Source organism: Cladophialophora bantiana, assembly GCF_000835475.1.
Source record: "Cladophialophora bantiana CBS 173.52 unplaced genomic scaffold supercont1.18, whole genome shotgun sequence".
Classification (NCBI taxonomy): Eukaryota; Fungi; Ascomycota; class Eurotiomycetes; order Chaetothyriales; family Herpotrichiellaceae; genus Cladophialophora; species Cladophialophora bantiana.
The window spans coordinates 513,323-533,573 of NW_015971592.1; the positions used below are offsets into that span (position 1 = coordinate 513,323).

Consider the following 20,251-nt stretch of genomic DNA (forward strand, 5'->3'; position numbering starts at 1 on the left):
TGTGATTTGACATGTTGCTTCCATTTCTACTCTCTGACCCTCTCCACCCCGTGGGTTACTGGCTGCATGCAACTCGCCTCTTTCATCACGCGACGGGGTCTTAGTCTCTTTCTGGCCTTTCTAACTTGATGTATGCATGGTCCCCGACGCATGGCATCCAACGCCGCCACTAACGGACTTGAAGTAACAAGCAGCCCGCAAGACCAAAGCTTCCTCCGAACTAGGTAGGTTCCAAAGGTGGCCCCTTTGTCTGACACACCCGATTTTAGTCCAACCTGACAGAAAGAGATGGCAATTTGTCACTCCTCACCGCCGTGTCCGCCGCAGTTAGAAGCAGTCAGACCGGATCCAGTTTTCCTCTGTACTTGCTGAGCGGCGGGCCCTTCGCTAAAAGTAAGGAACAAGCCGTCGACAAGCACAAGAGCTCGTCTTCCCCATGATCAAAAGCTTGACCTTGATTGATGCGTCTTCCTTTCCAGGCTGGCTCCATACTGAGTCCTGGACCAAGCAATCTCGGAACTCTTCAAGCCTCGGTTGTATCCACCCGCGAATATACCTGCTTGGGATATTTCTCCTCCCATCCCTCTGCCGAGCATCAGACCACTGTAGCGTGGTCGAGAGCCAAGGAGAGCCAGGCAACAACTTCTCTTGGCAACCAAGACATGTCCAAAGCCATATGAGATGGTTTGCTGCTCGACAGACCACACAACCCATGGCAAGACTTCTTAGGTACACTGTATGGAGTAGACGGACCCATCATCGCGCTCAGGCAAAACTAAACCCCAAAACGCCTTGAACTTTGAGCCACCCCGGAAGTATGATCCGCTCAGCTCGCTTTGTCGGAATATTTTCGCAGTCGTCGACTGTCTTTCCCTGTGGTGTGATGAAGCAACTGAAGCAACCACAACACACACCCCATGTGCTTCCTCCCTGAGCACGACCCGCGGACCAAGGTCAAAAGCAAAAACAAAAAACAGCTGTAGCAGGCGAACACGATGAACGACTTCGAGGTATCGGAATTAAGTCTATTGCCCGCCCGTCAAATTGCCACTCCCTCCAAAGGCCGCAGAACCAGATCTCGTCTCTAAGAGCCTAGTTCTCTTCCGCTAGATCTATCTGACATTCGTGACGTCGTCAATTAAATCCAAACAACTCAACCGTATTGCTCCCTTTTTGCATGAACGCTTCCGTAAACTCGATGGTAAGTCCCCCTACAATACCTCCCTCGAACGCCCAAATCGGTTCCGAACCATTGGGAGGCGGGAAAATAGAGTCCAACTCTGCTTCTCTGAGTAAGAGCAACGCGCTTTAGCATCTGCATGGTCTCTGTGACAAGCACACCCGCGACCACTCCATGAACGCCCACGCTGTGCAACCATCGACCTCACTATGATCCTTGTTTCCCGTCACAATCCGATTGCTCGACGACATTCTCATTCCTACCAATGGTCATGCTGCCTTTTTCGGTGTCGCATGTCTTTCTTGTGATGTCTCGATTCGCGTCCCGACAGATTCAGATTCATATTGTCATCTCTTGACACTCGCTTTTCTGACCGGTTCCACTCCCTGCATCGCTCCCAGCCTCGTTCGATCCAAACTCACTTTCGGCGCTCTCCCGCGCACAGGAATATGACCAGTCCCAGTCGTGTCCCACTCTTGGATCCGGCGCTGCATGTCTGGATCGGTTTCGTCTCCGATAAATGTCCAAGACTCTTCGATATCGCCGCCTTCATCGAGGAGATCAATTGCTGTGAGGCCAGCTGCTCCCGCAGCCGCGGCGACGGCGCCTTGTTGTTGGATCGCGGCGCGGGCTTTCACCAGCGATTTTGCGTATTCAAGGTCGCGGTAGATTGCTTGGATGGCGGTTTGGACGCCGTTCTCCTGCCCAATACCATTAGCGCTGCTCATTCTCAGGTTCTCCTTTCCCTGAAAACTAGATTTGGCACACTAAAGGAAGAAAGACAACTTACCTTCCGGATCTGCTCCCCCAACAACTTCGCCTTCAAGATCATCCGCTCGCTGTGCGTCGCCTCCCAAAGCGCTCTCGAGAACAAACTCACGTTGACCTTCTTCAAGCAAATGCCCACACCGAGATCCTCCACCCTCGATCCGAAAAAGAACTGATCCCCAAAAAAAGGCTTCACCACCGTTGGCAGTCCCGCTCGGAGACTTGCGCCTGTGGTGCCGGCGCCGCCGTGATGGCACGCGGCGTCGATTTGGCGGAACAGCCAGTCGTGTGGCGCGGACTTTATTTGGAAGATGTCTGGGGGCAAGGGAACTTCTGTCCTGACAGCTTGCGGGTCGCCAAGGCGGTCGGACCAGCCTTTGGAAAGGATGCAGCGCACATCGGCTTTGAGGACCGAGTCCACGACGGTTTTCGTGAGTGCTGCGGGATCCGAGACGACGATGCTTCCGAATCCAATGTACACAAGCTTCTTCTTGTCGTCTCTGGCCTTCTTGATGAAATCCGTCAGTTCAGTAGGTGGCGTCCAGTCAGAGGCCTCGTCAAGAAACCAATACCCAGTGACCCTGACCCAGTCGCTATAATCCAACGGCGGAGCCACTACATGCGGGCTGAAATTATACAAAAACGGCACCTTGTTGGGCTGCATCTTGTCGAGATTGGTGCTCCTCAGACCTAATTCTTTCTTGCGCCACCGATTCACTTGCCCCGCAATGGCCTTCCAGAAGACGTTGTCGAACATGACATACGAGTAGTAGTTGTACGCTCCCCCGATCTTGTGTTCCGGAACGGCAAAGGCGTGCGGGTATGCACGCGTGCGTGTCCAGGGCATGGTAAATGCGCGAAAGTAAGGGATGCCTAGCGCTTCAGCGATGTGGATACCCGCCATAGCGGAAGGGGATTCTACCAGGAGATCCGAGTCTTGACATGCGGTCCAGGCTGAGGTAAGCAGTTCATCGATCCATGTGCGGAACTTTGCAGAGGCTTCTCGTAGAAAGGAGTATGTAAACATGCCGTTCTCAACGCAGATGCGCATCAACTCGGCCGGGTCACCATCCACAGGGCGGAAATCAATCCCATGCTTCTGAATCCAGGGGCCAAATTCAGCATGCGTAGCAATTCGCGGGCGGTGGCCCTCTGATAGTAGACCCTTGCACAAGGCAATGTAAGGCTGCACGTCGCCTCTTGAGCCAATTGTGAGGCAAGTGATGCGGAGTGGAACGCTGGGTTTGGAGAGGTTGATGATTGAAGCGCGAGGGTCATCAAATAACACCGGTCCCACAGGTTCTTCATCCTTATGGCTGTAAATTGCCTCGGCGGTATCGGGCAGCACCAGAGCATGGTCGCCTGTAGTAGAAGTTCGACGGGCTTCTTGAAGTTTGCGGTGTTCTTCTTTGGCAATCTCTGCGCCATCCTCATCTGCTTTGGCGAGGACGCCCGACTCGGCCATATAGCGAGCTGTTTCCAGGCTGTGCAGCAGCGTCACTGTGCAATCGTCGCGATGTTCGGCCGAGCTGAACTCGAAGAATAATTCCTCATGACCACGGATCACCAAGACTAGGCCGTGATAGCCAAACCTGAATCCCTTCTCCTTGTCCACGTTCTCAATATCTCTCAAGGGTAAGACCAGCTTGGTCCGTGTCCCAGGGAGAAGGCTTCGAAAGCAGAATTTTCGATTGCTGATGTATATCTTACCATACAAGGGCAGCACGCGATGGAGGAAACCAAAATAAGTTGCTTGTAGTTTCTCGGTAGCAGGCAGCGCGAAGTGAGCACGAAAGCGATCACCATGGCCAACGTTGGCTTCTTCATCTTCCGGATCGATCCCCCTGTCATCGGGCACGACACCCTCATTTTCTCCATAATGTTTCCTACTCCCAGCCCACATGCCTGACACCTTTTCTAGATAGGACATGGATTCTGTGGCTAGAAGCTTTCTCATCGAACTAGACCGATTCTTGAGATAGTCCGCAAAGGCCCCAGCCCGTTGCAATGGGAAAGATCCAGCCTTGACCAGATCCTGCAGTGTCGGCGAAGAACTGTTCCTAACATAATTTTTGCTAGACTCCAGTTCTGATGATAAGAGGACTTCATTTTGCACTGTCGCTCGGCGGTGGTCTTTCTGCGGCTCATGTGTGCCTCGGATCGAGATGGGAAACGTATCTCCTCGTTGTGGAGAGCTAGACAGGATTGTTCCTCCATCCGATGATTTCCTTGTAGGCTCCGTGGAAAGGGAAGTCAACGTTTCCATTCGATGAATGGCGGGCTGATGGAAAACATCGCTTCTGGTTAGGATTTGGCTGGCGGACATTTGTGCTTCCGCTCGTGGTGATAGAGGTGCGGTAGACGAATCTGTTTCTTTGTCGATAGACTGAACATATGAAGCTTCAGAATCGTGATGTCTCGCGAGCGGTGACCGAGTTGTTCGCTTTGACTTATTCACCTCGAGACGACTCGTACTTCCGCTCCTACGCCCTCGCTCAAAGCTGGCTCGGCCGTATTCTCCTGTAAACTCGTTGCTAGAGCGAGAAGGGCTATTGCCACGGGCAAACTCTCCGCTCATTCTCGGAGACATCCTGCCATCATTTCCGATGGAGAACGGCAGCAGAGTGGCTCTAACACTGTCTTTGAGAGGCGGACTTGACTGAGCTCTCGGACTACCTGCGACAATGTCCGAAGAATGTCGAATAGGCATTGGTCTGGACCTGGGACTGGAAAACGGCTCGACCTTTCTTGCAGGCGAGAGAAGGTCCTCAGACGCTCGCCTGGCTGGAGCTTCGGTGATCAAGCTTCCGAGAACGTTGAGAGCATCTTGACCAAAGCTGAAAAAGGAGAAGAAGTACTAGAAGAGTCAGTGCTGCCAAAGAAGGGCCGGCCGGGTAAGTGGTCTTACTTCGTCGATCGCATAAGAGTCCTCGCTTTCAATGACTCTAATCTTGACCGTCTCAGCGAATTCGACAACTGGACTCTCCTCGAAGTCAATAATGTTCTCCACTGGTAAAGAGATCTTAACGCTGTCTCCGTCGTTGTGAGAGCGGAATATTGTCTTTTGCAGAGACTGTACCCATTCCTTGGCGCTCGAGGCACTGTCTGCTCGAAAGTGGTACGTGCGGTGGTCAGTCGTAACAGAGAAGTCCTTGCAGTCCTTGGATTTACCCTTCTCCTTGTCCGTAGAGAGACTAGCAGATATGCCGTACCTGAGGTCAATGTTGCCGGAAGGGAAATAGAGGTTTGAGGCGTCAGAGTAGTAAGATAACACATCACCCTTGAGAGAAAACCAGTATCTCTTGTACTTGGAGGTGGTCCTTCCCTTCTTTGAGAGGTAGCCGGTTTTAGCGACGGTATGTGATTTCTTGGGCAAATACGCGTAGAAGCAAATGTGTTGCTTCGTGATATAGAGATAGCCCTGTAGAAGCACGCTCTGCAACAGCCAACATGGATATTCCGCCACCACGGGCTCGGGTTGTTCAAATCCAAAGATTTCCATCAACCGCGTTGCAAGGAGCGTCTGTGGCGTCGACTCGCCTCTGCTTCTTGACCTCAGGGATGTAGGGGATTCCAGAATCTGCTCTTGGCCTTCTGCACTCTCTTGAAACTGGGCCTCGGCGGTTATTAGCCGACTTAGAACTGGCGCATCTCGTGGATTGCTTCTTGAAGACTCCGAGGTCACGTCGCTCTCAGGACTTGGGTCTTGTCGAGGCGTGTCCTCTTTCTTGCGCATCGATCTCCCCGTGAGACGGGGCAAAGACTGAACCAACCGCTGAGTTGAAAGACGCTTGATTTTCTTCTCACTGACGCCCTTCTCGTCCTTTGTTGTCGCAGATTGCGCCTCTTTCAACCCCGTTCCTGGGGCAAGCGGGAGTGATGCATTGTCGGCGGCCGTCTCTTCTGATTCCTCTGGGATCTCGTCTTCACTATCACTAGACTCGTCAAATCTCGTGTTGAAGTCGGTTCGCGACCCGGCGGCCGCAATCATAGAAAAGATGGATTGATTCATGTACTGAGCGGGCATGTTTGAGCCCCGGTTGGGGGCGGTCACGTCTTCCTGAGCATCGTCTCCCAGGCGCAGGCGAGACGGGATGTGTGATGAAGGGAGGCGATTAAGGTTGGAGTGTCGGATGTGCAGTTTGCGGAGGCCGCCCTGCTTGGATGGGGGAGATTCGAGGGTCGACATGTTGTCGTTTGTGAATCTGGCTTGCCGGTCAAGGTGACAAACGACTGAATTCCTCGGCATGCGGCAGAAATGCCCTTCTCAAAGTCTCGACAATGACGCCGCGTGAGGCATTTGGTCAAACGCACTAAAGTCAGCTTCCCCTTTGAGAGACCAAGTGCTGGAGGTCACAAGTTCGACGGCACAACGCGGTCTCTCACCTGACAGCGCGGTAGGATTGTGGAAAGGGAGCAGCCCGATAGCCAGGACGGACGCGATGCACCGAGGACATTATGAAAGCATTTCCACAGCACCTCGATGCCGATGCAGAAAGAAACAATCGCGGGGGCGCGTCACAGCTGACAGGACTTCTTGTGCCGGTCAACAGCAGAAAATGGGAATGGGAAGACTGCGGGAGGTGAGTTGGCTCAAGATACTACTAAGGCAAGTATCTGTGTGACCGATGAGCCTCGAGACTGTGTATCCGCTAGTAAGCCAGGGTCTGTGTTGGCGAGCCAATCAGAATGCGTCCAACCGCCTGCTTACAACAAGGCCGCAGGCAGCATTAGGCGAGTTTCGGCTCAACATTCCAGGCACAACAAGCACCACGGCGAAGAGAAGCACATCCAAGTAAACAGTGAGATGCCCGAGCAGGATCCCACGCACAGGGCGCCAGACTCGAGGAAAGAGGTTCAGGAAACACATTAATTGTACTGTGGACCATGACCATGGCATTTGCCCCTGGGGTTGCCAGCCTTGTTCGTTAAATGTACTTTTCAGCTGTTCTTCAGCCCATCTATATTGATAGTCCGTATAGTCAACACGAGCCTGTTCTTCGTGTTGTATCCACCCCATCCATGAGCACACTTAGGAAGTCTCGAGCATTTTGGCATTATTCCGAGCACTGGCAGCCGCGGTAACAGACACTGCAATATCGGTTAGCCTATAGCCATGTGAGTGGACTCTAACAGAAAACAGGGGACTTACATCCTGCAGGGGAATCGTCCCACGGCATGTACATTTCGACCAACTGTAGATAGGGCGCTTTCGAGAAGTTTTCGTCGTGGAACAAAGCATGAACTTCGGCCTTGGTTTTGACTTGGTAAGTTTTGTAGTTGCCCTCATTCGCCCCAAAGGACGGGACCAGATCCTTGTAGTTCCAGTTTTGTATATCATTGTAGGCCGCATTCATACCGTGAATGAAGCGTTCAATGGTGTAACCATTGTTGCAGATAATAAAAATTATGGGGTTGAGGTTGTGCCGGATCATCGTACTCACTTCCTGGCAAGTGAGTTGGAAGCTGCCATCGCCGGTGAAGAGAATTGTCCGCCGATTGCTATCTAATTCTTTGGCAGCCAGTGCTACGCCCTGGCACGCGCCAGTTGCGTAGCCAATGCTTCCCCATAGGATCTGACTGATATTGATGACATTTTTCGGGAACCGAGTTTCAAATATTCCATAGTTGGACGTTCCCGTCTCAGTGAGCACGATGTCACCATCCCGCAGCCACTGTCCCAGTCGTGGCCAAAACCAACGGTGAGTGATGGTAGGGTCGTTGGGATTTTCATCTTCGGGGATCGGTCTCTGATGGAGCGTAGGTCCAGGCTCGACGTTCAGTTTGGGCAGTCTGTCGATGATTTTGCGAAGGACACCTTTCATGCCGATGCCGGGGTATTCCGAATATCGGACGCGCGTGTATGTACTGTGGAAGTCAATTGTCTTCAGCTGCGAGGTTCTGTAGGAGAATCCAGCCGTGTTGAAATCGGACTTAACACTGCCAATAGTGAGAAGCAGATCAGCGCCTTCGACGCGCTCCTGGACTCCAGGATTAGAGGCATCGCCTGCATAAATACCGCCAAAGTTAGGTAAGGTTTCATCGACAGCCCCTTTGCCCATGGGCGCCACGAACGCTGGGAGACCCGATTTCACGATCAGCTCGCGGGTCTCGGGCAGTACACCGTGACGAATGGCGCAGCTGTCAACCAGAATGACGGGGTTCTTGGCAGCCTGGAGATACTTCAGGACCACTTCGACCACATACTCTTCCTTTTCTGGGTCATTCGGGTAGGGACTCAGGTCCAACTTAGTCTTGAGTCTTTGACCCTCGATCTTCCGCTTGACCATGTCTGTGGGGAGGGTCAGGTAAACGGGTCTGCTTCGAAGGTAGCATTCGCGAAGTGCATGGTCGATCTGTGAAGCGATGTCGCGGGGGTCTGTCAATTTGGCGACCTCAACTGCCAGATGGCCCGCCATTTCGGCGAAAACATTGAAGTTGCCATTGCCGAGGGTATGGTGCAGGAGCATGCCATTCTTTTGAGAGATGGTGCTCGGCGTCCCGACGATATGCACCACGGGGACGAACTCGGCAAAGCTGGAATGAACAGTCAGTCGACATCTGGTGCCGCAAAGCACACGTGACTTACCTCCCAGCAGTTGCGTTGAGGAGGGATAGCTCGCCCACTCCAAAAGTGGTGATGATGGCCGAAATGCCTTTGACTCGAGCATAACCATCGGCAGCGTAGCCCGCGTTGAGCTCGTTGCAATTCCCCACCCATTGAAGGCCGCAGCCCTCGAGGTAGTCTAGAGCTACCAGATTGAAGTCGCCTGGCAGCCCGTGGACAGAGTCGATGCCCATTTGCTTGAGCCTAGTGAAGAGATAAGTAGCCACATCGACAGGCTCTCTGAGCTCTGAGGTGCGGATGTCACTTAGTTCAGCCATGGTTAGACAAGTGCACACAGCTGGAAGAGTGAGATAGAGATGAGAAATGAGAGAAGAGGAACAGAGAGCAACGTGCGTCGAACAGGAGTGAGTCGAATCTTATACGAAATTCACGACACGATCGGATCAGATCAGATCGGCGTACTAAGCATTGAGGTTCGCAGCGGAAGGCCGGCAACGTGTAGAAGATGCTTCGAGACCTCCATCCAGACATGGACAATACAGTCAATGGGGGATTGAACAAGCAGATCCATGGTGTAAGTGGCAGCAGCAAGCTGGGACAGTGATGCAAGAGTGGTATGATGTGACGCGCACATCAGTCCACCACGCCAGAAGAAAGCTTGTCATAGCATCAAGCATCCTTATGTGAGGCATTCTAAGCTGGTGTTGGTACTGGCAAAGGGCATATGATTGTCCCTGGGCGGTCATCGGGGTGTCGAATTTGGGTGCCAACCATGCCTAGCTGGGTAACTGTAGGTCAAGGGCGCCCTTACGAGTACGATAACATGTGCCTAGGTAGTCGTAAGTACACAGGGCACCCTTGGGCACCCTGTGGAGTTACCTCGTTGGGCTGTTCACAACTGATGCCGAGCGCTGCTGAAGGCCTTTCCTTGACAGACGCGCTGGTTCCGCAGTCTCTATTGGGCATGCTTGCCGACAGCCTCATTAGCCCCATCCTAGCCTCTTTAGGCTTCGTAGGCCACTAGTTGTGCCTAATCACCCTTCCCTTCTTCCTGCCGCCCCAAATCGCGGGTGCCGCTCATCAGCCACACACCCCGAACGCTCTACTCGGCCTGCGACTCTCGTCTCTCACCGTCGTCGACGTCCTTCTTCGGTCTTACTCCCCTCTCAGTCACGGCGCCGACACTCTTGCCCAAGAATTGAGTGGTGGCATCTGCAGATATATCGGCACTTGTCGACCAAGACCAATCTGCACCTGGCATTCTCCGCCCTTCCCTCACTACGTACCCTCGCAACTTCTCTCGCTGCATATCAGTCGTCCGATCGGCCTCCTCACCGTTGTCATTTCGCTGCTCCGCTTGCTGGCGAGTTCAGATGCTATCATGTGTCTATGACACTGTGCTTTGTTAAGGGGTGCGCCTCGTCGTTTTACTCGATTCCAAAGTGGAAGGCCCGTGGACAGTCTCCCTTGAGGAACTGTCCGCTGATTTGCGACCACAAGAGTCGAGGTTCAAAAAAGCTAGGAAAACTCACATGAGGGAGATGATTCTCTCGGCTGTCCGACTGCGGTGACAACGTCTTTTTTGGCTCAAGCTTGCTGTCTTTGCTGCCTCGAAGCGACAGTCCATTAGAGGATGGTCTCCAATCCCCAGATCATGGATAACCAGCGACAACAACAGTATATTCCTGGGCCTCCCCCTCCACCAGGACAAGGCACTCTCGGCCATCTTCCACCACCACCTCCTCGACCGTATCTGCAATCGACCCTTCCTCCTCCTCCGCCGGGACCACATCCCTCCGCCCTCCCACTTGGGACCGTCTTTGGATTGCCGGGTGCAGGATGGCAGCAGCCATGGGGAAGATCAGGCTTAGGCCAGAACATACCGCCTCCACCACCGATAAATCACAACCAACCTCAAGGGCAGCACCTGTCCTATGGTATGCGGCAGCTGAATATTCCGCCGCCGCCTCCGCAGAACGACAAACCTATCTTGTCCGCCACATTTATTCCGACCGGGGACTCATTTGGGCCTGGTGTCGGCATTCCACCTCTTGACGATTATTCTTCCTACTCTCGATACGATGCTCAATTCACCTCCGAACCTTCGTTATCCCATGCGGATATGAAATATTCCGATGTCACGTCTGCTTCACATAGCTATTCATATCCCAATCCCATGCACCCAAATCCAGATATCGCCAACAGAGAAAGTCGCGCTGCCTCTGCTTCTTCCAATAGGGCGGCTTTCACTTTACCCCTTCGCGACATCAATGAACCCATCTCCCCCGGGCCCCCCACCGCAACCTTAGCCAACCCACAAACGAGTGTTGATCAGGGTCGACAGCGAGCGCACAGTGCTGCCGTCACTGGAAGCAGCTCCAGTGAACTTTCCTCGCAATGGCCTTTGGACCGAGTTCTCATCTGGTTGGCCGCCAACGGGTTTTCGAATGATTGGCAAGAGACGTTCAGGGTGCTGAAATTGCAAGGCTCCGACTTTCTAGACCTCGGTCGTGGACCGAATGGCCGCGGAAATCTTGGCATGATGCATCAAACTATCTATCCACAGCTCGCGAAGGTTTGTTCGAGCGGCAATACGGGCTGGGATCAGGCCCGCGAGCGTGAAGAAGGCAAGAGGCTGCGCAAGCTGATCTCTCGTCTCGTCGAACAAGGAGGGGAAGGTCCGGCCAGTGCAGGTATCGGGCATCGGAGGCGCGAGTCTGGTATGATTCCGAGTGCATCCACGGAGGGAACTCTGGAGACCTCGCCTCATCTTCCCCGATCGGAATTTAGCAGCGCGCCTGGCACTGCTGGTCCGGAAGGCAGTCCCGGCAAACAAATGCCTCCACAATTTCCGACAGGATTGGGTCCTCGAAATTCTCAGGGCCGAAGCAGCACCATGCCTGTTCTTAGCAAACACAGCAGCGCATCTTCAACCCCGGGCGATTCCAGGCCACCGGATATTCTTCCAAGCGCCGGGCGTACAGACCACACCAGGGGTGTTCTGACCGGCATCAACAATCGCGGTCGACACAGCCCTAACCTTTCCGGCGATGGCTCCAACGGCTTGCTGCCAAAGGCATTTGATGCCTCTCCCAGTGCCAGTCCGGGCCTTGGAAACGCCGTCCCCGTATCGGCTACAAGCACCTCGTCCCAGCTACAGCGACCGGACCATAGCAAGAGCAACAGCACTGATTCTATGCTGAAAGCAACAAGTCATTCTCGCTCAAATGTCAGTGTTCAAGGTACCTTTGAGAGGGGTAATGCACCGTCCGGGGGTTCAGAACGCTTTTATGCAGACAGACGCGATGCACAAGAGATGACCAGACCCTCGCCTCTAGAAGCCCAACGAACTTGGAGCAATGACTACGCACCAGGTCCGGGGGGGAAAGACCACAGTAAGGGCTTTCTCAGCAAGTTTATGAGGAAGAGGCACGAGCATAGCCAGCCTCAATCAGATGAACATCCATTGGAGTCACCGACAAGCCCGGGACCATTGAAGCTATTTGCGAGACCGACCGCGAATGGAAGTGACTCAGTGTTGCTTCAGCGCCCTGCTTCGGTAGCGAGCGAAGATGACAGAGCGCTGGTGGCGGGCCGGCGGGCCCCTAATGTTGCGAGAAGATACATTTTCGTGACGCCAGACTGTTGGAATTACCGCCTCGTGGACGTCACGGAAGTAGAAACTGCAATCGCGCTTCGCAGTCTCATCTGCATCGAGCTTGGGATACCCGACGCCGAATATGCGCAAATCTTTGTTACCGAGCCCGGTCAAACAGAGCACGAGAGTGCGCTCTCGGACAGCATGCTTGTAGCATTGCGGAACCGGACAGATAATTTGGGCAGCTTCAAGTTGTATGTCCAGAGTCCCACACTCTCTGCAATTCCCAGCTCAGCCCCTCAGTCAACTGGTCTCGGGGTTTCCTTTGGCCAGAAAGTTCAAGTTGAAAGGGCTCCGCCCATGGTCAAATCAAACTCTTCTGGCGGCGTCAGTCGTAATGGTTATGCGTCCCCAAGTGCTGAACCACTTGCAAGCGACCCTGCTCTCGTACAAAAGCAGGCTGAGGAGTATCGACGGCAAACGGAGGCGAAGCAAAGGGCTTACCTGGAATCTCGCCGAGCCCAGAAAGAATCAACCTCCACATACAGTGGTGGTGGTATTCGGGGAAGCACAATCATAGACTTCGACAGTCCACGTCACTCGCCGTTCGAAGAGAAGAAAGTCGAAAATCTGGTTCCGGTTCGACGGCCTCCGACGGCCCCCGCAGAATCCACCACTTTAACCAAGGTCAATTCTCTTCGTGCTAAAGGATCTAGCAATCGATCGTCCCTCGATGCCTTGAAGCGCATCTCTGACCCAATTGCTGAAGAAGACGCAGAACGTGGAAAGAAGAAATCTGCTACCTTTGCAGGCATTCCTTCAGGCGGCATCGGTGCCGCATTAGCCAATGTTGGCAAGATGGCTGGCGCTCCGGCCACTGTAGGCAGTCAAGGTCTACAACAAGACAGAAGAGGTGCTGAATACAGTCGGAGTACTTCAGGTGGGTCTTTTCGCCCCGACTTCACAAGGGGCAAAGGTGATATGTTGTTCAAAGTTCCTAACTATGAAGAAGGTTTTACCGATATCAACCAAGAAAATCGGGCACGGAATGCTACTTTTGAGAGTTCCCAGCGTTTCGGTCCTTCTCCAGCTGTCAGTCCTTCGACTGAAATGGCACCGCGATCGATTCTACAAACTCGAAAGTCCCACGGTCCCGATCTGGAATTCAAGGAGACAAATGTCTCTTTTGCTCCTTCTCCCCATCCTATGAAGGACGATTCAGATGACGACTCAGACGACGGTCTATTCGCCATTCCCTTGGCAAACAAGTCCATGTCCAAGGATGAAACTCCATCCCGCCATAAAGATCAGAGACCGACATTGACGGTCGATACGGACCAAAATACCGGCAAAAATGTGCGGTTCAAGTCACCAAGCTCATCCAGTGGCATGCAAAATACTGGGGACGAAAGCGCCACGGCGAGCGGAGAAGGTTACGAGCGCAGCCTGTCTGACGGCAGCTTCAGTGGTTCTGCCCAGTCTCCAGATGACCGAATGAGTAGAAGAGATTCCTTCATCAGCGACATCTGGGCGAATCGACCTGCTGTGGAAAATGTTGTTCATCATCTCGACGAATTCTTCCCAGGTGTCGATCTCGATAAGCCGTACCTTGAAGAAAAAGGCGACAACAACTCGCCAATGAGAACGACCGATCAGGATCCTCTTGATGCCCTCCAAGGACCCTCCGGGGGACCCTCTGGCGGACTCACTTTCGGCACGGCTGGACTCGATCTCGAGTTCAGTCGCAAGAGCGACTCGGATACTCTAGGCTCTGACGAGTCCACTCTGAAGGCGAAGGATCGTGATAAGGTTGCCAGTGTTGCTCAGAGACAAGTTGGCAAGGTGACAGGCGGTATCTCTAGGATGAAATCTATCCGTGAAGTTGCCCAGAAGCGCAACGACATCAGACGAGGACCTTCTGTTGCAGCGCGAGTGGAACAGAATAATGCAAGCAGCATTGTTCGGCGGAAGTCGACCAAGATGTTTGGCGCCCACATTGTTCAGATCAGACCAAAACCAGGCAGTCGGTTATCTACCCTAGATCCTATTCCCCAAGAGGAAGTCCCCACGGACGATACGCCAAAGCGGCAGGCAACCTTCAAAATTATTCGCGGTCAACTTATCGGAAAGGGTACTTATGGGCGTGTGTATCTTGGCATGAATGCAACAACCGGTGAGTTCCTGGCTGTCAAACAGGTGGAAGTCAATCAGAAAGCTGCAGGTCAAGACAAAGATCGCATCAAGGAAATGGTTGCTGCTCTGGACCAAGAGATCGATACTATGCAGCATCTTGAGCATCCAAATATTGTGCAATATCTTGGTTGCGAACGTAAGGAGTTCTCCATCAGTATCTATCTAGAGTATATTCCCGGTGGCTCAATCGGCAGTTGTCTCCGCAAGCATGGAAAATTCGAGGAGTCTGTGGTTCGGTCACTTACGCGACAAACGCTCGAAGGACTGGCATACCTTCACCAAGAAGGCATTCTCCACCGGGATTTGAAAGCTGACAATATCCTCCTCGACCTTGACGGGACATGCAAGATCTCGGATTTTGGCATCTCGAAGAAATCGGACAATATCTACGGCAACGACGTCACCAACAGTATGCAGGGCTCGGTTTTCTGGATGGCACCTGAGGTGGTCCGATCTCATGGCCAGGGCTATAGTGCCAAAGTCGATATCTGGTCGCTTGGTTGTGTGGTTTTGGAAATGTTTGCGGGAAAGCGACCCTGGAGCCGGGAAGAAGCTATCGGCGCCATCTTCAAACTTGGAAGTCTCAGCCAAGCGCCGCCTATTCCCGAGGATGTCCAGTCAACAGCCACAGTTGATGGGCTGAACTTCATGTATGATTGCTTCCAAGTGTAAGTCTCAAACTACTGTCTGTGAAACGTTCATGCACTAACGCATGATCAGCAATCCGACCGACCGACCAACCGCTGACACGCTGCTTCGACATTCTACATTCTGTATTCCAGACCCATACTACAACTTCTACGACACCACGTTAGCAGCAAAGCTGAGAAACGTTGACGGTGCCGGCCTTGGTTGAATCGCGACCACGACATACTCATAATTACAACATGTTGCAACACCAAGGAGACTCTAAACACTATTTCGAGCGAATATATCCGAGAAAGGACGAGCCTTTCTTCGCACAGTAATTGCGCAACGGCCACTGACGAACCTAACGTAGTCTTGACGAGAGAAAGAAGATGTTCAATATTGCACGATTGTTTCTATAGGGATCCATCTACACAGCCAACCTTGGATGGGTGAACCAGAACAAGGCGAGGTGATGGTCGGAAAAAGGCGACAAGGTTGATGGTTGGCCTCCCGACATATGAAGCGGACTAGACGAGTGCAGAAAAATTCCCAAGTTATATTATGCAGTTCTCAACTTCTCCCACGGGAAGTTGGCAACTTTGGTGATTTTCTGTGCATTCCTCTTTCACTACACATCATTGTCCCGCCGCTCTGGTTTGGTTGCAAACCATTTGCTATCTTCAAGAAGAGCGGCGTCGCATCCTCTATCGAGGCTTTACAAACGAGGCCATCCACCTCAATCGGAGTGTGTCCTGTTTTGTGGCTGCCGTTTGCAACGCCTTAGTGCTTTGTTCGCGTCTTGCTGGAAGCCTTGTGGCTCCTTTCTTCTGCCTCATTTTCTTTGTACATGGCTACCTATACCAGGACAGGCACAAAAGGGCGATCGTTCGTCTGGGTATTGGTCCCTTACCCTGCATTTTCTACACCAGTCCATTCCATCGCAACCAAGTTGCTGCAGAGGATACATTAATCGAATCACAGGAAAGAATAAAAGACTAATGCGGCTAAAATGTTGAGTGTAAGTCCAAGTCTCTGCACATATCCTCGGCGCGACGTCCTGCATCGCGGCGGCATTGTTTTTGATGTTTGCCCTCGATTCTAACTCGCCTTAGAAAAATAGATCGACGGCATTCCCACAGCATTCCGACTACACACAACCAGAATCATTCGAACAAAATGCTCCGTCTACGCCATCCACTCCTAGCAGCGTGAGAAAGAAGTGTCGGCTTGGTGCAGCAGCCGCCCTCGAAATGGCAAAGTTCGCATCTAGCCTGCAAGGTAGTGCCGCCGAGGCTGCTGGAGTCTCTAAGACTCGAAAGGCAAAGTCTCAAAAGCCTATCCCTGCTACTGCCGCCAGTTCACGGCCCTCTCGCGCGCGGAAATCTCCTGAGCGGTATTCACCTGACCCAGAAGATATGCCGTATAGAAGAAGGACGAGGAGCAGTACCAAGATCGCTAGAGACGACAACAAAGCCGGCGGGGCACCGCCTATTGACTCTCCGAAACACAAGACAAGGCGTGCTATAAAGCAGGCCGTGGAGAATGCGCTGGGGGCCGTCTATGTGAGTCCTACCGCTGAGGACGAGGCCCCTGCGACAAACAAAACTAGCTCAAAGAAAGACGCCACTAAGGGAAAGAAGAAGGCGAGCTCGAAGAAGACGACCACCACTGAGACCAAGAGGAAAACTACCGCGCGAAAGGAGAAGGCGGAGCCGAAGACGAGTTTCACGAAGAAGGCGATGGCGACGGCGGCGAAGAAACCCGAGGTCACACCCAAGGTGAATAGTAACGTGAGGTTTGGGGGGGCAGCTACTGCTGCTTCGAAGAAGACCGCCGCCGACGAAAAGGAGGAGAACAAGAAGACCCAGCAGGGGCAGAAGGACGAAACGGTTAACGAGCCAGCGAAAAAGACAGCCGCGTCCAAGAAGCCCGCGTCCAAGAAGGCCGAGGCGAAAACAGCCGCCGCCGCCGCCCCCAAAAAGTCAGCCACCGAGAAGAACGCTGCTTCAAAGAAGGGGACAAAGGCTAAGGCTACGGCTATGACTACCAAGAAGGTTACCAAGCCCAAAGCCGCTGCAGCCCAAACCGGCAAGAAAGCTCCTGCGAAGAACGCTGCTGCGTCAAAGACCAACGACGCTGGACAGTCCAAGGCCCCCAAGGAGCGTCTCACGAAAAGCAGTGTCAAGTCACAACCCTAGCCTTTAGGCAAGCTCAATGGATGTCGGAGAATAGGAGGAACTGGATGTTTCGAGATTTGGTTTGTTAATGTAGTAGTAGCACTTTAGGTAGTTCGTGTTAGATTGCATATTACTTGATTCTGCCAACCTCTGTCGAACGACGTTGAGCCGGTAATCGTCTTCGATTGAATTCGTGGTTCTTGGTTCCATTTTCATCTCACAGTGGCCTTAGGCATCCTGCCACAGATTCCTGGACAGGTCAGAATCCGGGTCTTGGAAATAGTTCCTCGGCAGATCCTCGCCGATGTCAGTAGACAAAAGCACATCATCGCCCGTCCCGTAGATCCATCCACGGGTATATCCTGGTCATAGGTCACAAAGGGTGGATGGGTATCTCTCCTGAGGGCCGAGGTAGGTGTTCATTGCATTGCATCTGGCGGCGCATATGAGGCGTTCATCGTCTCGGACGTGTTGTTGCCATTCGGGAAGAAACCAGGCCTGGTGAGCCTCTGAGATACCGCGTTGTCTCGGCCGGAGTCATCGTTTGGCCCGCTGGTTTCTCCTTCGTGCAAATGCTGGCCTTCCAGATCAAGAATAGAAAGAAGTGACGGGATGCTCTGACACGTCGTTCAGGGCCACAACCGAGGAAGAAGACACTTGAATTAGATCCACGGGGATAGACTCGCCATAGTCTTCCCACGCAACCGGAATCTCACGCTTAATGTCCTCGAGCATTTGCCCTCCGATCTAGATGGCTGCGTCTCTTGCAGTAAAATTCCCACTGTTGGGTTGGTCAAAGCTGGAGACAGGCTCAAATAGTAATTTAGCTATTGGCATAGCACACCGCCGTGACAAATCTCTCAAACAAAGAGCAAGTGCAGAGGAGAGTGGCCATGACCATCCTGCGCTGTGGGAAGAGCTCCGTATTGTAAGAGCAAACTAGCAACTTTACAGCTGGAGCGCTGTACCCTCGTTGCGACTGGCCTCACATTCCAGCCATGTGCGGCCCTGTCCGCTGTTGCGACAAATGGCCGCAGGACACACATGTGCAAGACAGTATCTCCATTGCTGTCAATTGCCCTCGCATATGCTCTTGCTTCGATCAACGCCTGTGTAGCTCCCTCTTGCAACTCAGCCGCGGCGAAATGCAAAGGAGTCGCTGCAAAAGGACGGGATACAGGGAGAGAGTAACATCCCTACATCCTTTGGTGCTGCGCGCACGAGCCCCTTGTGATGCGTTTGCACCTAGCCTGTGGCAGCTGCGGCGGCGAGGGCGTTTCCGGGCTCACCACCAACGATTCCAACCTTGAGCGCCACGTTCAAGTAAGAACCAAACAGTATAAACATTGCCTTGGACCGCTATTTGTCGACAGCAAGTCGATGAGGCAATTGAACCACAGGAACGGCCAATTCTGTCAAGAATAACCGACAGCTCATCACCATCACCGGCTCGCGCAGCCCCCTCGATGAGACGACCATATTGTTTTTCAATCCTCCATGATATGTGGTCCGTCTGCAGTCGCACTTGGTCAAGCAAGAATGTGACCGTATCTGTGCGAACTCTGCCACCGACGGCCGAACAAGCGTCCACTGATTGCGCCATTTCCACCCCACCGAAGGGCAGAGGGGGAGAATTTGGCGCACTAAACTGAGTTCGCCAACCACTGCAAGTGTTGTGACGAGCTTATCTCCCGCAACGCCTTTGAGATACAAATCACCAAGGCCGTGGAATGGTGGAGTAACGCTAGCACCGAGTCAAAGGGTCCTTTGAAAATGGCCGGGCAACGAGACCCGACGGCTTTCCTGGATGCTTGTAGCTTCAAGGCACATGTCCCCAACTGAGGCTTCACCATCAGTCTTGATAATATTTTGCAAGGAAATCCAAATCGAACAGGCCTTCGGATTTGAGAACTGCGGTGATATACTCTCAAGGTGGAGTATTTCCAGATGAGAGTCAAGGGCTCTCAGCATCGGAAGGGGCACAAGGACTTTCTTTCGTGCCCTTGGGAGTGATCATCTCTTTCGTGTTGTGTGGGGAATCCGCCGTAGAATTGCGAGCAAGAGAGACTTGTACGCTGATACGGACGAGGACTGTATGCTTCTTTGAAGAAAACGTCCTTTTCACGGGTCAGTTGGGAAGAGATTGTAGCCTCGATGGTTTCTTGAATCCCAGATATTTGTCGCGCTACTGGTGAGCTTTCGTCTGTGACAATGGTGGATTTTTGAGGAGGCCTAATTGGGATTTCGAAAGGCCCTACCATAATTTGGTGAGAGCTCTTCGTACACGGTTTCTAGCCTTTCTAGCAAACGTATGAGGTTAGTCCGCTCCACAAGCTGGACGTCGTCTCCGCCATCAATAGCCGATTCAGAGAAGGAGGACAGATTCTTGTAAACTCCCTGGATGTCTTTCGCCAGGCCTGAAATGATCCAAGGTTCTGAAATATGGCATTCCGCCAGGCAGGCGACGTGGGATAGCCAATACAAGATAGCGTATTTGTCGAAAGCAAAGCTTCCCCTTGTTGCAGCTTCAGCCACCGTTTCGTCCTGGTGTATGGACGCAAAGAAATCAAGCGAGAGGTAAGAGGTGCATATCTTTCTGGAGAGGAAGGCGGCAGACGCAAGGTTGACGTATTCCGAGTGATATTGATCCAGATAGCTGCAACGGAAATCAGTGAGATCTACCAAATGGAATGGTTTGGTGTGCTAAATCAGCCGTCCCATATGGAATCAATCCCACGAGGCCTGCAGATCTCTTTGAAGCGCTGCGTGTATCTTCCCTTGCTGAAATCGATTCTGTGGCTAGTCGTATCCATCGAAAGCACGTCCTGAAGGTCATGGGCGCAAAGTTCTCGCTTCGCATAGCTCGATATTTCCAGGACTAGCTTTGCCCGGGCGCGACCAGATTTGGTCTCTGTTTTTCTAACATCCTATTCAAGCTTAGTCCTCAGTCAGGAGCAAACAGACCGTCTTGAACTCACAGGCACATCGTGCAGAAACCGCCCTATTCAGACCCCCTGTATGTTGACTTGTCAAATCAAACCTAGATAATTCTGTGCTCCGGCCTCTCTACGTGGCAAAGAATATCCTCTGAAAGATGCTCGGGTCCGATCTTCACATGATAGCGGACCGAGGCCTTG

The 20,251-nt window shown here is 52.7% G+C and overlaps 4 protein-coding genes across 4 annotated transcripts; 2 read left to right on the top strand and 2 right to left on the bottom strand.

Moving 5' to 3' along the window:
• Window positions 1-1,527: 1,527 nt before the first annotated feature.
• Window positions 1,528-6,137, bottom strand: Z519_10477 (uncharacterized protein; the record flags this gene model as incomplete). The annotated part of the gene is made up of 3 exons (XM_016768194.1): window positions 1,528-1,881; window positions 1,971-4,805; window positions 4,857-6,137. 3 exons carry the CDS (start codon window positions 6,135-6,137, stop codon window positions 1,528-1,530), a joined length of 4,470 nt encoding a protein of 1,489 aa, XP_016615662.1.
• Window positions 6,138-6,980: 843 nt separating this feature from the next.
• Window positions 6,981-8,833, bottom strand: Z519_10478 (uncharacterized protein; the record flags this gene model as incomplete). The annotated part of the gene is made up of 3 exons (XM_016768195.1): window positions 6,981-7,039; window positions 7,101-8,485; window positions 8,538-8,833. 3 exons carry the CDS (start codon window positions 8,831-8,833, stop codon window positions 6,981-6,983), a joined length of 1,740 nt encoding a protein of 579 aa, XP_016615663.1.
• A 1,337-nt stretch (window positions 8,834-10,170) lies between these two features.
• Window positions 10,171-15,163, top strand: Z519_10479 (uncharacterized protein; the record flags this gene model as incomplete). The annotated part of the gene is made up of 2 exons (XM_016768196.1): window positions 10,171-14,975; window positions 15,028-15,163. 2 exons carry the CDS (start codon window positions 10,171-10,173, stop codon window positions 15,161-15,163), a joined length of 4,941 nt encoding a protein of 1,646 aa, XP_016615664.1.
• Window positions 15,164-15,946: 783 nt separating this feature from the next.
• Window positions 15,947-17,135, top strand: Z519_10480 (uncharacterized protein; the record flags this gene model as incomplete). Its single annotated transcript, XM_016768197.1, has 2 exons — window positions 15,947-15,955; window positions 16,050-17,135. The coding sequence occupies 2 exons, from the start codon at window positions 15,947-15,949 to the stop codon at window positions 17,133-17,135; spliced, it is 1,095 nt and encodes a 364-aa protein (XP_016615665.1).
• Window positions 17,136-20,251: the final 3,116 nt, after the last annotated feature.